Source organism: Amblyomma maculatum, chromosome 11, assembly GCF_055883805.1.
Source record: "Amblyomma maculatum isolate TAMU_Amacu chromosome 11, ASM5588380v1, whole genome shotgun sequence".
Taxonomy (NCBI): Eukaryota; Metazoa; Arthropoda; class Arachnida; order Ixodida; family Ixodidae; genus Amblyomma; species Amblyomma maculatum.
The window spans coordinates 71,977,030-71,993,606 of NC_139354.1; the positions used below are offsets into that span (position 1 = coordinate 71,977,030).

At 41.9% G+C, this 16,577-nt stretch overlaps 1 protein-coding gene across 1 annotated transcript in view; it reads left to right on the forward strand.

The window, feature by feature from the left end:
• The window catches only part of LOC146174143 (gastric triacylglycerol lipase-like), a 41,748-nt gene extending 25,753 nt beyond the window's left edge, over window positions 1-15,995 (forward strand). The window contains exons 5-9 of the mRNA XM_084585326.1: window positions 3,614-3,706; window positions 7,567-7,719; window positions 10,197-10,268; window positions 12,087-12,155; window positions 15,741-15,995. Coding sequence (XP_084441452.1) covers window positions 3,614-3,706; window positions 7,567-7,719; window positions 10,197-10,268; window positions 12,087-12,155; window positions 15,741-15,995 — 642 coding nt within the window. The remainder of the gene's footprint in view (window positions 1-3,613; window positions 3,707-7,566; window positions 7,720-10,196; window positions 10,269-12,086; window positions 12,156-15,740) is intronic.
• The last annotated feature ends 582 nt before the right edge of the window (window positions 15,996-16,577 follow it).

The following is a 16,577-nucleotide window of genomic DNA, read 5'->3' on the forward strand; positions in this document are numbered from 1 at the left end:
TCCGCACCGAAGCGCCGACGAAATTGGACCGACACCCAGTGTGGCTATAACGACACTGAGCAACAAAATGCTATACGAACGAGTTGTTTAACCCTCCTTCGACAGAATGGATAAAAAAAAATAACCTCCGAACAAACGCCCCAGGTTCTGCTCTCCGAAACTATTCACGAGGAGTTACGTCACTAAGCACGCCTCCAAGGTCGAGCTTCAAAGTGAAACGTGCGAGTGAATGACGCTAACATTTGCTTTGCAAAAGTAGAGCTGTATAATCTCTAAAAGGCATGCTCCAAGAGCGCCTTATGGGTACCCTTAATATGTCGCTCTGGGGCTGACAGGCTAGCTTGCTGCGATAATGCGAGCGCCCCTGGGTGCAATTTCTTGCCACTGCGAGGTACGACGCTGCTTTTAAACCAGTTAATAAGCTTTATCGAGCTCTTTGGCCTTTATATGTAGCCTTTCAAATAAATAAAACCTATACGTTGTACTGCCCACCGTCCCGAGCAGGAAATCTCCACGCACTAATTTTATTTTTTGTGTATATTCATTATTTTGCACCGGAAAAGTACTTCAGTGATCAAGGGAAAAATGCAGCGATGTCCATGCAAATTAATAGACGGCTCGTATGTTTTCTCGCGTTCATGGTGTAGTTATAAATGATGTACCAGATCACTAAAGCTAATTTTGCTCAAAGCAAAAAATATCACTTTTCTGATTGAAGTACGACACGCTGTAATCAAGAACATATTCGCAAGTAATATCGCTACGTTTGTGAGCTCTTTTTACCATATAATTCTGCTAAAGCTTGTTGATACTAACTGAAAGTGCGCATGATTATCAGCAGCCAGATGCCTCCCGCCTGGCCGGCTTATTGCAAGGACACCTGATGTTGCCATATAACATTGCCACGTAGACGAGATAAGCTCCCTTCTCAGGGGTTTTACCTGATAACCTTTGTGATGACAAAAACATCGTTTGTGGTTTGTTTTTTCAGGTGGTGGGCCTTAGGTCTTAGCTTTATGAAGCTCTTGTGGAAAGCACGTGAGGTTTAAAGTTCCTTTTTCACGGCCAACGTATGTTGCAGACTCAATAGCAAGCATTGTGGTGGTGATATTGTTAGCCATGCAATCGGGAACACCTGCACCATTTTGCGTACTGAGAAGTTATTTAGCATGTGCTTGGCCAGCTCTTTCTTTGGTCATTATATTCCGTTCTTGCGCATGGCGGGAGTCACGATGTAACGTAATGAGAAGGTTCCCGGGAAATTCTTTTTCTTCTTTGCTTGCTCATTCGAGTCCTGATACTTCCTCGAAACAAAGTAGCCTTCAGCATATCATTAATCGTGTGTATTATATTGCGTTATACTTTGAGATGATATTCATTCCAATCACTAATGAAGGCGAATTCCAGTGGGAATCGGTCAAAAACCGCCACTTCAAAAACTTCATTGCAGTTACTGCCAAGCAAGCGCCCGTGCCGTCTACGTCAAAAGGATCCACTCTTTGCCAACTCACGACAATGCGTGGAATGTAAGGAAGCCATTAGCATTAGCCTGCACGTTGGCATCGGAGGCTGTAAACAGATGCGACGTTTCATGTTATGTAGAAGCTGGCACAAAATACTTCTCTGTCCCCGGTGTATTTTACACCGGAATGACATGGCGTAATTAGGCAGCGGATTGGGCTAATTGGCACGTGAGCAAGTGTGGTATGCCCAGTGTCGTTTTTTGCAATACCTTTTTTTTACTTCACATGCATGGTCATTGGGTGGAACTGGTCATCCTTTGTGTAGAAGGCTAGCGACTACGTAGTTGGATGGTCACACCTCTGCTTAACGTATTCCTTGTGTTATGGTCAGAAAGGTGGCCGGTGACTCTGCGCGACTGTTTCTGAGAGCGTTCAAATACGTTGATAATTTTTTGATCCTCTTGAAACATTCACGCGTTTCTTCTAAAATGACAGACGTTCTGAGCGCTTCTGCCGATATTGTTCTGGTTTCAAATGCACAATAGAGGTTCCCATGGCTAAAGACCTAAGTTTTTTTGACATGCCTTTGAGATCTACGCCAGACCATATACGCTCGATATATCAACCGTGAACTGCGAAATTGCTTCTTGGGTACGAGTATGGCCACTCGAAAATGATTGAGGATGGCATTTGGGAGTCGTGTCCAAATCCGCTACTTCGAAGTCTTGTCACACCATTGCTTCTAAATTTGTCCTGGAGCGAGTGTGCTGATTAAAATCTTGATATTTTCTCGAGCACATTGTCTGCAGGGCAGGCGATAAGACCTCTGAGGGGCCAAAACAGGGGCCAACAGATGAGACTTGGATGATAATGAGCGCTGTTGGCCGGCAGTCATCCCTAAATTCACAAGCTCTCTCATGGTTTCAAGAGCCTAATTAAGCGGTATGAAATCATGGTCATGTTTTTCGCACCGAACAAGCTCTGCGATATCTGGTTGAAAGTGGACCTCAGATTAGCTAGCTGCATCCATAAGAACCGCTGGGCTCGGACAACAAAAAAAAAGGTAGTCTTTTATCGCTTGCGAGGAGGATGAACAAACTGTCCTTATCATGCTGAAAAATGTACGTCTTCTAAATAGTTTACTTTTTGAGTGTGAGGCTTGTATGAGGATTGCAATTTAACCAGAAGTGACTGGAGGGACAACTTGCCTGCACACTGCAGTGAGGTTTTCTCTGCAGACTTGGGCGAGCACACTGCTGTGGCTCGCCCCGGTTTGATGCTATTTATGCTATTTTTTTTTTTGATGGTTGATGCTATTTCCGGTACTGCGACCAAGTCATTCGAGCGCTTAGGTAAGGCATTTTTCAGAAAATATGTTTACCGCTGCATTGGCGCTCCTTCTGTTGCCGTAGTAGATGAAGAGTTTCATTACTTGGAGTAACTAGAGCCCTCCGGTCCTTATTAGCTATTTTTGCAATGCGAGTGCTTGCTTTCGTATAATTCTGACTTCTTCAGGTGGCTATCATAAATATTTGTTTGTTGTCTTCATTAAACTTCACTTCCGAGTCAGCGCCTCTGGTATTTTCGTCTTAGACTTGGTCCGTTTCACGGACCGTGCTGTTTATTCACCATGATACCACGACGATATCATTGTTAAAAATGAATCGTTCTTATTGCAGCACAGTCTTGTTTTTTCATGTGGCGTTTCTTCACTTTCTTGTAATGCTTCAATTACAATCGCTCCACTTCATAATGCTAGCCACGCTCATCAAACATATGTCATAATGTTTTAAAAATCTACCAAGTGATGTTCGAGAACTCCGAGGCATAAAACAGCACGGAGTTGAAAACCAAAGTTGCGACTCATTTCTCTTGACTCGTGATAGTTAGAAAAGGTGAGACCTTCTGGCGACTTATATATAGCGCTGACCATAATGTGACAATATTTTTTCTGTGGACAAGGTTTCTCTAAAATAAGCAGCAGTTTTTGCTCATTTTGAAAGTTACTACTTGTCAATAGCATGGTGAGATTTTATTGCGCTTTAACATTTCCGATCAGCCAAAACCGTAATGGTTTTTATTTGCAAAATACCTTGGTGTATTTTATATATTATATACCACATACCTTCCCTCCAAATGTTTCTCTTCAGGTCAGTATACTGCTGGGGTATGCCCCAGTGGCGAACATCACTCACGTGAGGTTTCCCATCCCAGAGGTGATTCCATTCGGCTACCCATTGCTTGTAAGTGAAACATTTGTTTCATAGCTGTAGATGTAGAAAAACTCTGGCTTCAAAGCATGTCCTTGTGTTTGCAGCGGTCGCGTTGGGAGGTTTTATTGGGATTTTGTTTCTTTTTTTTTTAAATATAGGCTTAGAATATGCCCCTGAATATAGTTGAAATTTCGTTGAAGAACATGACAAACTGAGTTATGCGGGCTCGCTATAGCATTTCCATGCCTTAGGCCATCTCACAAAACAAAGTAGACAAGAAAAAACAATCAAGAAAAAGAAAACCCAAAAACCTTATCAACGAAACATACAGCGATCAATCTCTGAATGCCATGCCCTTCATATACGGTATTTCTTGAGTACAATCAGCTCCTTGAAGCTGAGAGTGTACCGGCGAAGCTTCCATTAACCGACACAATATATCTCCTGGCGCTGCAATGCGAGAAGTCGTTTTTGAACCTCCACTTGATGGCGAAAGCCTTTCTATGCTCATGGAACAAGATCCGGTGCGCGAGATTTGTGACCAAGATCTGTGATATCCCGCGAGTTTCCACGAGATTAGTTTTTGTCTAGCGTTCCGACCATTTGCAATGTCACACTTGAACGCGCGTCAAGGAACGTCACACTACAGGAGCAATGGTTTCCCGCCCAAGCTCACAATTTCCGGAGAAATTGGGAGGGATACTGCGCATTTCCTTACCTGTGAAGCGACTATAATTTTATGTAGCACTGCAATGAATGCTGATAAGAGGTGATCGATGAGAGTCAAATGATGGGTGAGGAATGCTAGGCTTTCGCCATAATCATCTTAAAAGACACCTAAGAGAACCTATATTTATTTTATTTCTGCGTCAAATTCTGAAGGCTTTCATGAAGCAGCGGCCCATTTTGTTGATGCCGTTAACGACGTGCCAAAATGCAGAATTATGCGCTGCTATATGTTTCCTGCAGGTTTGCAACATTAGGGCAAAATTGAATTCTACAAAACCTTGGCGTTAGAAATAGTACATCACAACTCATTTCAAACATTTGGCTGTTTAAAGTGCTATGCAATTGTACCGCTGCATCTTGATAAAAAAAATGCATAAGAAACATGTTTGGCGAGCTGCAGTTTGTGTCAGGAATTAAATAGCTGCTCTAGTCTTGGTACAACTATTGTTAGCGGAACATCAATGTTTTTTTTTGCTTCCATGCGAACTTATCAATTAAGCGAAATGCGCAGTGGTAAATCGCAACTAGACCATGCCTGTTTTTTATAAAAGCCATTCACGTATAATAAAGGTTCTTTTATGAAGCACGAAAATACGTTTAGCACTCATTTGCAATTAGCACAGCAATTGTCGAAGTGTTTACTCCCTGGTAACATCGGGGGCCATTCGCTGCAATCTGTGGCATGTGTAATTCTGTCGAGCTGCATTCGCTGCGGAGATGATACGCGGCAATATAGCTTGCAGTGTATATCATACACAAATACAGCTAAAGACGCTGATCTGCCTTTACGGAACAAATAAGCACAATATGTTTAACTTGTCTAGCATAATATAGTGCAAAATATTCTATATCGTGAGCCATGTGTTTAGGTAAAACACAGCACAAAAGTACACAATATTATTAGTGTAAAAGCCGCTTTCATCAGCTGAACTTGCAATAGGAATTATATTTATATCGAGAACCTTTGTGATGAATGCGCAGCAGTATATACATGTTTCGATGAAATTGATACCCATTTATACTGCCGCTGTGTGTTCGGTGGAAACGAATACTCCCTAATTAAAAACACAATAGTTGATTCCGAGTTTAAGGCAACTCAGAATGTGTAGCCGTGTGTTAGATGGAATGGATTTCTTAGCGCTAGAAAATCAGACACTGAATAATAACAAAGTTACATTTATCGTTCAACATAATTACACATACTTTTCAAAAACATTCTATTTACAACTAGTCCTTCAAGGTGCATAAGTGGAAGTTCCAATAATAACTGCCACTTGTTAAATATAGGAACAGAAAATTAAAGGCAATGGGAAAAAGGACAGCACGAAAACAGTATCAATTACAATGCATAGCAAAAGATACCGCACATTTATAACAGAAAAGGTGTTAAAATATTCATTAACTTTAATATGATCTGCTAAGTGGTTTTCAAGTATTTTCCTTGAGCGTTCCAGCAAACTATACTCCGTTTCATATATCAGGTGCAACGCAGCGAAAGCTACGCATGTAGTCCGCAAGAAGAAAAAAGGGGGCGTATCACTAAGCCCTCTTTCCGTGGCCGAGTGATTTCAGCGGAAGAGGGCCCTATTCCGAGCATCCCCATCGTCACCTTCATTCTTATCATCATCCTCAGCCTGACTATACCCCCTGCAGGACGAATGCCTCTCCCATATTCCTCCAATTAACCCGGTCCTGTGTGGATGGGCTGCATCCACTTGACCCCTGCGAACGTCTTAATCTGATCCGTCCTCCTAATTTTCTCCCGCCCCCTGCTACGCTTTCCTTCCCTTGGAATCCAATGTGTTGTCCTAAGCGACAATCGGTTATCCTCTCTTTGCACTACATGCCCTGCCCATGCCCATTTTTCTTCTTAATTTCCACTTGAATGTCAGTGCCTTGAGTTATTTTTCTGACCCACTCTGCACGTTTCCTATCTCTTAATATTACCCCTACAATTTTTCGTTCCATAGCCCTCTGGGTTGTCCTCAACTTAAGTAGAACCCTTTTGGTTAGCCTAAACGTTTCAGCCCATAGGTGAGTACACGTAAGATGCAACTGTTGTATACTTTACTCTTGAGCGATACCGGTAAGCTGCTAGTCATAATCTGCGAGTGCTTGCCAAAGGCGTTCCATCACAATCTTATTCTTCTTGTTATTTCCTTTTCATGGTCCGGATCTGCGGTTATTACCTGTCCGAAGTAGACATATTCGCCTACTACTTTCAGTGCTTCGCTACCTAACCTAAACTGCTGTTCCTTCCTTAGTCTATTGAACATTACCTTAGTCTTCTGCATATTGAATTTCAAGCCTACCTTTTTACTTTTCCAGTCTAGGTCATCAATCATTTTTTGCAATTCATCCTCTGAATTACTTAGCAAGGCCATGTCATCAGCAAATCGCAAATTATTGAAGTATTCTTCATCTACTCTTATCCCTAACTGCTCCCATTCCAAGCCTCTGAATATTCCGAGGATACACGTTAACAATAACTTGCTTTGCGTGTCTGGACAATTCACAGTGCGGATCTTATAGAAAAAAGCTGCTTCGAAAAGGCAATTGAGGTCGCTGCGTTGCGCAGCACGGAGGGCACCACTGGCAGGGTTACGGGGTAGTGATAACGCAACACGAACAAAAACGACAAAAGAAATATACAAATTCACCTAATCCTATATTTTCTCCCTAATTCGCTGCTTTTTATGGAGTTGATGGCAAATGTGAGATGTATGAAGCTTGCAGACAAAGCAACTATTATTTCCTCTCGCCAAGAGCAGACACTATTTTTCATCGCGGGTGCGGGGAGCGCAAACAAGAGCTGTAGCTTTGACAGTATTGCACTTGATGTATGAAACGATGTACAGTGGTCGCTCATTTCAAAACCTTACACTTAGGACACGGCCACCATCGTAGCAAAATAAAAGGCATCGGCCATTAGTGCGCCAGTACGTTGTTGCTCGTCCGCCCTGAGAGTAGACGCCACTTTAAAGGTAAGAATCAGCTTTGCTGAACAAATATATATTGAATCAGCAGGCGCATTGTCAGGACAAGTTTTGCTGGCAACGTGTTCGCGAAAATTGAAACTGGTTGTATATACTTAATCAATTATCAAACTTTATTTTCAGCAGCCATCGAGATTTCCAACGTTTCAATTTATTTTTATGCAGTTTCTGCTGGATCCCAGTGGTGACAGTGGGTACCTGTACATTCCCAGTTTTGCCACAGATGTCCTCCAGTTTTTCTGCGGAATTTTCGGTGGAGAGGTTTGCGCTTTGGGGACATTCATTACGCGTTTCTCAAGCCCTGAGCAGCTGAATGCGGTAAGTTGTTCACTATGTCCAAATGTCGCGAGAGTAGTATAACGTGAGCTTGGAGAAACGATGATGGAATATTTAATCGTGCCCTTTAGTGGCTGGTAACCCACCATTTGCGCGAACGTAACAAAGTAGTAGAACCACGTCACTAGAAGGCAGCCATGTATAGTGCACGGCAACGGTCGGTCTTCGAAAGATGTCGAGCTTCAGACTCGCACATGTCCAACATGTTCCACCCGCCACCTAATCCACCCAGCAATCCTGCTCAGATGTAATTTCTTCCCTGCAAGAACCAACCACTACCGCATCATGTGGGGCGGTGGTGCTGCATTCATCTCCCCCCCCCCCCTCGCCCCAAAATGGCTTAATTTTTGTTTAAAAGGAGCGATGGGAGGCTGCCCTGCGCAGCCCTACGCCTGATCTTCAGGACCCATCCGGAATTGGGCTCGGACGGTGCCAGAAGCCTGAACAGGGTAGCATTTTCCTCTCTCCCCTACTGCCTCCTTCTTTTTTGGTATAATAAAATTATAATATCACACACTCACCCTAATCTGCTCGGAGGAGTGAGCAAGAAATCCTGAAAGTGCGTGGTGCCTCGTTACGTAAAAGCTCAAGTACGATACGTGCCATTTTACAGCTACACAGTTGTTCTTCAGCCTTGTATGCACAACATATATGCCCTGTGCCGCAATGTTGTGAACATAAAAACAACCGAGTTTGCTATGTAGCTTCCCTAACACCATTATAAGCCCTTTGGCGAGTGTAGCAGTTTCTTAGTGTGTACTCCATTTCAAAACTTTTTGGAGAGCACTTCTATCATTGTGGAATTTCTATCATCTGCTCTTCACGACTTCGTGCACTTGTGCGGTATAGCTCTTAGTCAGCCTCCTTTCAGGTTACATAAACGTTTGACATAAACAGGGTAAGAAACTGTATTCCAATGGAAGGAAAGCGTAGCAGGGGTGGCAGAAAGTTAGGTAGGCGGATGAGGTTAAGAAGTTCGCAGGGGTCAAGTCGATGCAGCTAGCACGGGACCTGTTTAATATGTGGTAAATGGCGGAGGCCTTGGCGGAGAAACATGTTCGAGAGAAGCAAGTGCTGAGTGAACAGAGAGATTACACTGCGTGAGCAGTGAGCTCGCAGTAAGGGCAAAAACGGACTTACAAATGCGCATGTAAATTCATTTTGAGTGTACGTGGTTGCGCACGCAAAAGCTACCTTTCAGCTTGAAGGGCTTGAATGTGTCTTACAATAGTTGCCCATTGCAAAACTGGCGTCACTGGGCGTTTTATTGTGGCGGAAAGTACGTTCTCTGCTTCAAGTGAACAAAATAAGCAAATCGACGCCATTTTAAAAATGTGCTTCGAGGGAAGCCAGGTGTGTGAGCTAAAAATCCGTAGCTTCGATGTTAACTGTATTGAACTGCATTGCCGATAAAGGAAACCTAAAACCTCGACTCGGCTTTTGCATTGATGGCTTTCAGTAGCCTTCTATAATACTTGTAGTTAAAATCTACATACAAAGGTAACTAGTTATATTAGTACGAGACTGATACTGTGTTTCAAAATTTGGTTTACACTAGTAGTAATAAATCTATGGGTATAAAATTTATAAGTAATCGTAAATGTAGACACATTTTGATATGAAAAAGGATAGACAATTGGTCGAGTTGATATTGATTCATATTGGAAGGGCAGATCGCGAAAGACACGGGACGAAAGGAAGAAGACGTACACATGAGCGCTGTACGTCTTCACACGAGATGTGTACGTCTTCACACGAGGTGTGTACTTCTTCACACGAAAGCAAGAAGACGTACACATGAGGTGTACGTTTTCTTCCTTTCGCCCCGTGTCTTTTCGCGCTGTGCCCTTCCAATATAAACACTTTATTATAGAGTACGAACTGGTTTCAAATTTTGTGTAGCAATTTTTAGTTCTTTAATTTTTTTTTTCACATAGGTACCTTTTCGTTAAGATGTATTGTCCTTAGAGTGTAGTAATGTTGTATAAAGGCAATGTAATTTTGCATAATTGCGCAGTGACATTAGACAGAAGAAAAGCGCCTTGCTTTTTACATCAATCGAGAAGCGTACAATCTAACTTCCCATATACCGCAAACATTTATATAGAAATTGTCGTTTTATATCATGACAACCCCTTCAAAAATCGCAACTACAGATTCTGGCTGTTACACGTTTCAGTGCGGTAAATAAAAAAGTTTTATATTTTTTCAGAAGAAAGTGGAGCCAGTGTTCTTGCTGGATGAAAAACAATTTCAAAAACTATTAAGTGACTGGTATATTTATAGCTGTAACGATCAGTAGTTTTACACGTGTATTATCGAACGCACATGCACAATGGTACCTTGGGAAATAATACTAGGAGCCTAGCGCACATTACCCTGATCATAATATTTCTGAGTGTCTTCGACGCAGTGTAATCAAAAAACAAGAAATTTAAAAAAACTTTTTTTTCTTTCAGACAAGACTGCCGGTGATTCTGGCTCACTTTCCTATCGGGACTTCATATCAAAACGTTCGCCACTATATTCAGGTAAGCAAACGGCAAAGGTATGAAGGCTAGACTAGCACAAACTACCAATCTGTGGTTTTTCAACAACGGCTGGCCTTGTTTCGTACCATTATATGTCACTGGTATCCATTAGGAACTTAGAGAAGAAAGGGGACCAGGACATTCAATGCTAAGTTGTTACCTCAATGAACATTATCGGTAACATTATAAAGAGATCAAAATACGGGCTACTCAATGTGATTTTAATTTTTGCTTGTAACCTGCTGCATAATATGACTATGAACAAATGCTCTCGGAGAAGGAAAGCTTAACGTCGAGATTAAAGGGAAGATCTGAGGATTGCTTACCACCGAGCTTCAGGCCTAACGCTCGAGATTTGCCAAAGATAAAGACTTAAATACACGTCCGATGGTTTGGGCGGGGGGGGGGGGGGGGGTGCATTGTATTTCGAGGTAGTCAGATCGGTTCTCGTGGGGTTTGGCATTTTGGATCTATGCACGTCCTGCTCGTCATGTGTTGTAGTCGGAGGTCAAGAGAGCGACTCATCAGGTCACTTCAAGTTGAGCTGGAGTACAGCCGCGCAACAGGGTTCAGGCAGCCGCAGCGGACGACCAAACCAGCGAAAAGCTTCGCTCTACGCCAGAATGATAAGCGAATACTCCACTGACCTAAATCACTGTATCAAGATGTCTCGTGATGGCAAGCTACAAAACATGGCGAAACGATAATAACAGGACGACGGGATGACTTCACGATGAGATGTGCTTTAAAAGCCAGCGGACATGGCTATAGAGCGCTCTCTCACACATCGCTGCTTACTTCGTCAGCTTCGCACCAATAATATGAGATATTTATTTCTGTAAGCAGTGCACAGTTTAATGAATGCCCAGAATATTAGGCAGACTTCGTTTCGTAAGTTATTTGGCAGCAATGAATAGCCTCAAATAGCTGCGCTTTAGGATTTCTTTTGCTCTGCTTCATGTCACGGTAGGAATGTTGAGGTGAATACGAGCAAGAGAAACCGAACCCCACTCCGGAGCATACCAGAGGTTGCTCTTAATACTTTCTCTCACGAAACCAGTGCAGTGGGTATGTTTCGATTACTGTTCAGCTTCTCGTCTCTGCGCGCCAAAAGTGGCTGAATGAATTTACTAGAGTTCACAACACTTCCCGGAACACCGGTGTACTTTTTATAGCAAATAACCGATGAAATGATTGTGTGGTGCTTGACACGCTATTCAGGAGGAACCATTTGTATTCGATACAAGCATCCTTGAAAAATATTATATTCTAATATGTATTGGATGTACTATGGAGCATAGTCACCAATAATGACGATTACGTAAAAACTACTATAACTAACAAATTTTTATGGATCTCTCATAAACCTGCATCTTGCATAGATAGTTTCGCGCGTCTTATTAGTTTTTCAACCAAAGCATAGCTTGTGCCTATACATGATGACGTGGATGTCTGGCGTCGTGAGAACAAGGAGGGGAAAAATTATGTAGTTATACATTTCAAAGGAAATATAATCGCGTTTCCTTATCAGTGTGTGACGTTTTGTAATGAAAAAAAGATAGAATGAGTAGTTCTGGGTAAATACTTCCTCTTGCCATCAGTGTTTTCTCTTCGTCGTTGAGTAGTTCGCAAGAACTAATATTTCTTTCAGTCGCCTCCAGATGACAGAAACTATTATTTAAGACTAATAATATTAGGAGATGTAACACGAAATGATTTAGTGCCAGACGTGATTTACAGGAAATTACTATGAGCGCAAGAAATCTCTAAAGCAACTCATTATGCAAATTGCTTAACAAGTGTCATATTTATTTGCAGCTGTATCGAAACAAGAACTTCGTTATGTACAACTACGGACCTGAAGAAAACAAAAAGCGCTATGGACAGGTGAGTTACAATTAATAACAATAATTGTTCACCTGCAATTTATGAAAGGGATAAACTAGAAGAATATGTGGCTCCAGCGGCGAGATCTGTCAAGCATGGAACGTTCTTGCTTTATTTGTAAGAAACATTGGCGGTCCTTTCAACTTTTCAAAAAAGGAATAAAAATCTTTTCCCCCATGCGTCTTCCGTAGTAAATGAATCCTGAAATATACCGAAAAAAATTCCCTCATGTGATATTTTATTGCTATAAAGATGTGCCAACCATAGGGAACTTGTAGCTAATGGAAGGAATGCTGACCACACGAAGACGAGCATGACATCAAACTTAATATCATCATTATAATAGTCATAATATTAATATAATAATAATAATAATAATAATAATAATAATAATAATAATAATAATAATAATAATAATAATAATAATAATAATAATAATAATATAATAATAATAATAATAATAATAATAATAATAATCATCACCCTCAGCCTGACTATACCCACTGCAGGGCGAAGGCCTCTCCCAAATTTCTCTAATTTCTGGGCGAGCTGCATCCACATGACCCCTGCGAACTTCTTAACCTCATCCGCCCGCCTAATTTTCTGCCGCCCCCAGCTACGCCTTCCTTCCCTTGGAAATTTGAGGCAGATAAGAGGCTTCGGCTTAACACGAAATTTGTCTAGAGAATTAGTGTTTAATGGTTGTCAATAAATTGCTACAGACCGAATACATAATTGCATTATTTGCAGAGAGTCGCTTTGTGATGTCAATCCCCAAATACAACCAGAAATGTCGATTCCACGTCTTATCCGTTTAGGACTTGCATAAAAGAGAAACTGATCCGAAAAAGGCTTATAACGCATTATTCATTTCATACAGCTTATATTGATTAAAAAAGAGCCTGCAAATTTGACTACATATTTTAGCATCTGATTTGCTGGCCTGTACAATTGCATCGGAATTTAAAATTATATATCTAACGGAAACGGGTATTATTTCTAATCACCAGAAACCATCTCTCGTTCGTCTGCAGATTGTATTGCCTGTTCAGTCCTCAATTATACCTACCTCAAATTCGAATATCTCTGACGATATTGTCATGGAAACTGGGAGCCATCATAGAGTGACCTACAAGTATTTGTGTTGCGTCTTATTCCCTGAATTTACCTGAAGCCTTCGCGTTCAGAAAAATGCCAATAAACCATTCTGAACTGTTACTGAAAACCAACAGCTTCCATGCAGTAACAGTGCAACCGGGCAAAACAGTCATTTGTACCCGTCCACTAAGCAGATTTGTGCGTAAGTTAAGATCGCGTACGTTTACATTCTTTTTCTTCCGTCTTACGTTCATTTTGTGTGTGGATCTTCTGAATGTTTTCTAGTGGAATTATAACAAATATTTCAGTGACGGCGAAAGAAATTCAATGGAAATAAATAAACCAAACTGCGCTAGTGGCGTCACGTTATAGATATGCAATATGGACACGTAAATTGAATTGCGACTGCGAAAAAAAATACACGTCACTGCTTTCAAAGTCACGAAATCTCACCTTCTAGAATTCACCCCCCCCTCCCCTCCTCTTATAAAAAAGAATAAATAATCTCGGGTTATCTCCCTCTAAGCGATCGTAGTGCGACTACTGGATTTTATGTCCTATTGACTTGTTGTTACGCAATATTCACCTAATACACACTCTGCGATTGATTTTGTTTTGAAATAACAGAACTACTAGGGGTCATAGTCATTCAATGGTCACTGTAAGGCTCTATCACATCTTGTTTATTGGCTGCGAAGTTGGAAGACCCATCGAGACACCTCGCGCCTTGGAGTCACTAAACTGAACGGTTTTACTTTGTTGGGATAGGACACGTGTTTGTGACCTTAACGACTTAGCCAGTGAGAGCAATGACATGAAGAAGATTGGACATGAATCTCGGAGGGTAGTGGTAGCGTATGAATAGTTTCACACTAAAATTTTCTGAACTTACAACGTTGGGGTAAAATGCTACCGATTTGTAAAAATAACAGGATCGAATTTTTTCAATCATGAGCGAGAAATATATTTGCGGGGCGAAAAGCAAGGCGCCTGTGCGCGGTGCGATGTCAGTGCATTTTAAAGAACCCTATATAGTTGAAATGTCTTGAGTCTTCCTCTGCGCCATCTCTCATAGCCTGGGTCCTCCGGGATTTTAAACCCCACAAACAAAAACAACCCAAGTCGTCGGTCACCTTGAAAAAAGGCTATCAGATGTCTCCCCTTATTCTCTTGTACAGCTATAGCCATAGTATGAAAAAGAAATAACTAGCAGAATAAGATTGGGACAGAGTGCATTTGGCAAATACTCGCAGAATATGACGAGCGCATCTAACCGGATTCGCTCAAAAGGAGAGTATATAACTGTTGCGTCTTACCTGTACTCACCTATGGGGCTAAAACGTGGAGGCTAACGAAAAGAGTTCTTAAGTTGAGGACACCGCAGAGGGCTATGAAACACGAAATGCTGGGGTTGGAAGCGTGCAGCATGAATCAGAGAAATAACTCGAGCTAATGACATTCTACTGGAAATAAAAAAGGAATGGACATGAGCAGGGAATGTTGCGCGAAGAAAGGATAACCGATAGTCGCTTAGGGTAACAAACTGGATTCCAAGGGAAGGAAAGCGTAGCTGGGGGTGGCAGAAAGTTAGGTGGGCGGATGAGGTCAAGAAGTTCGCCGGGGTCAAGTGGATGCAGCTGGCACAGAAGCGGGTTAATTGGAGAAATATGCGAGAGGCCTTCGCCCTACAATGGGTATCATCTGGCTGGTGAGGACAATTGATGGTGGAATTAATGTCATCTCTTGGTGAAACGCCAGAGAGCCAAGCGTAGTAACTTTCGACGTGTCGCGCTTGGTGACGTCTTCATCGTCGAAGCTATTCTAATCCGTCCCGGGGTGGGCGAACTTCCTATCTTGTAGGGTGTCTTTTTTACGATGTGTCTCATTGTTGAAATACGAGTTGTTCCAGAACTTTTTGATTGCATTCGTTTTTATTTACCGATATATTGTTGTAGGCTCAAGACAAATGAAAGCCGTTTGACTATAAAAAAATGTATATATGTGTATAACACACATCAAAGAGGAAAAACTAGCAATCGTGATGTTCAGCCCCTGCTTCCGCCCAAGCCTTCCTTGGGCATTTTCACCGCTTCTTCGATGTTTCATTTTCTCAATATTACAACAAATCGGGAATATTCGTTATTTGGTGATGAATTTATGTTGTATCACTTTAGCTTACGAGTTTGGAGACTCTACAAGGTGAAATACTACACGTGACAAGAACCTACTCCATCAAACTCACCTGTTCATCTTTGCCGTGTATAACAATACTGGAGTGAGGAAATCAGGATGATCTATGTGGGTCAAAGATAGCACTCGCAAGGTGTTTCCACTTCGAAGAGTATTAACCCGCGCGCTGAAGAAGTGCGCCTTAATCATGCTGCCTCATTTGAAGCATTTCATACTTTTTACTACCTTCACGCTTTTGTATGTCTCTTTGAAGTACTGCCATTAAAATGCATCTATATGGACGGGATAATTTTTCAGGTGAATGCTCCTGAATACCCTATCGAAAACATCACCGCTCCCGTGGGGCTGTTTACCTCTTCAGGCGACATTTCTGCTGATCCAATCGACGTGGCTCTTCTCAAAGAAAGGCTGGGTGCGCGCCTCCTCTTCGATTACATCGTACCGCAAAAGGACTTTCGACACTTAGACTTCGTCTTAGGCTGCCAGGCAACAGTCATTCTCCACAAGCCTATGATCAAAGCTCTAGCAAGCGTACTGACTCCACCAAGTTAACCGAAATTATCCGTTTCCGTAATCTTTATTCGCAGAATATGTTTTTTTCATTCTGGTGCCAAGGCTTTGTGAAAGTGATGTGCGCAGCAGAAAGATAAAGAATAAATTTACACCTGTTCCCTTTCGATTACTTTTAAACCTGAATTGAGTAACTGGCCGGTCATAAGCTTCATATCGGCCGCAAATGCCAAACGGGCGATAGTTTTTAAAGGGCGCCGTGTGCCTTAAGACTTTGCTATGCCCGTTTCCATAGGCGTCCGCAAGCCTTCATGAAGCAAAGAAATTAGTTTTTACGTGTTGTTGCTGAAAAATAGAAGATAAGTCGGCTTACTTGTCATAGGTGACCTTTCCCACTTGTTGCCAGTACTAAAATATATTCCGGTCATTTGAAATACGTGTTCAGGGAGAATCAGGTATTTTTCTGAGTTGTTTTTACTTAAGGCGACACGGCGGGCAACACTGCGTCCAAAGCACCCTTTGTACTTGAAGCATTTTCGCAACTCGCCCAGTATTGGGATCTACGTTTTGTACGCTAGAGCACACGCATGACTGGATGAACAATAAATCTTGAGGTAGTAACAT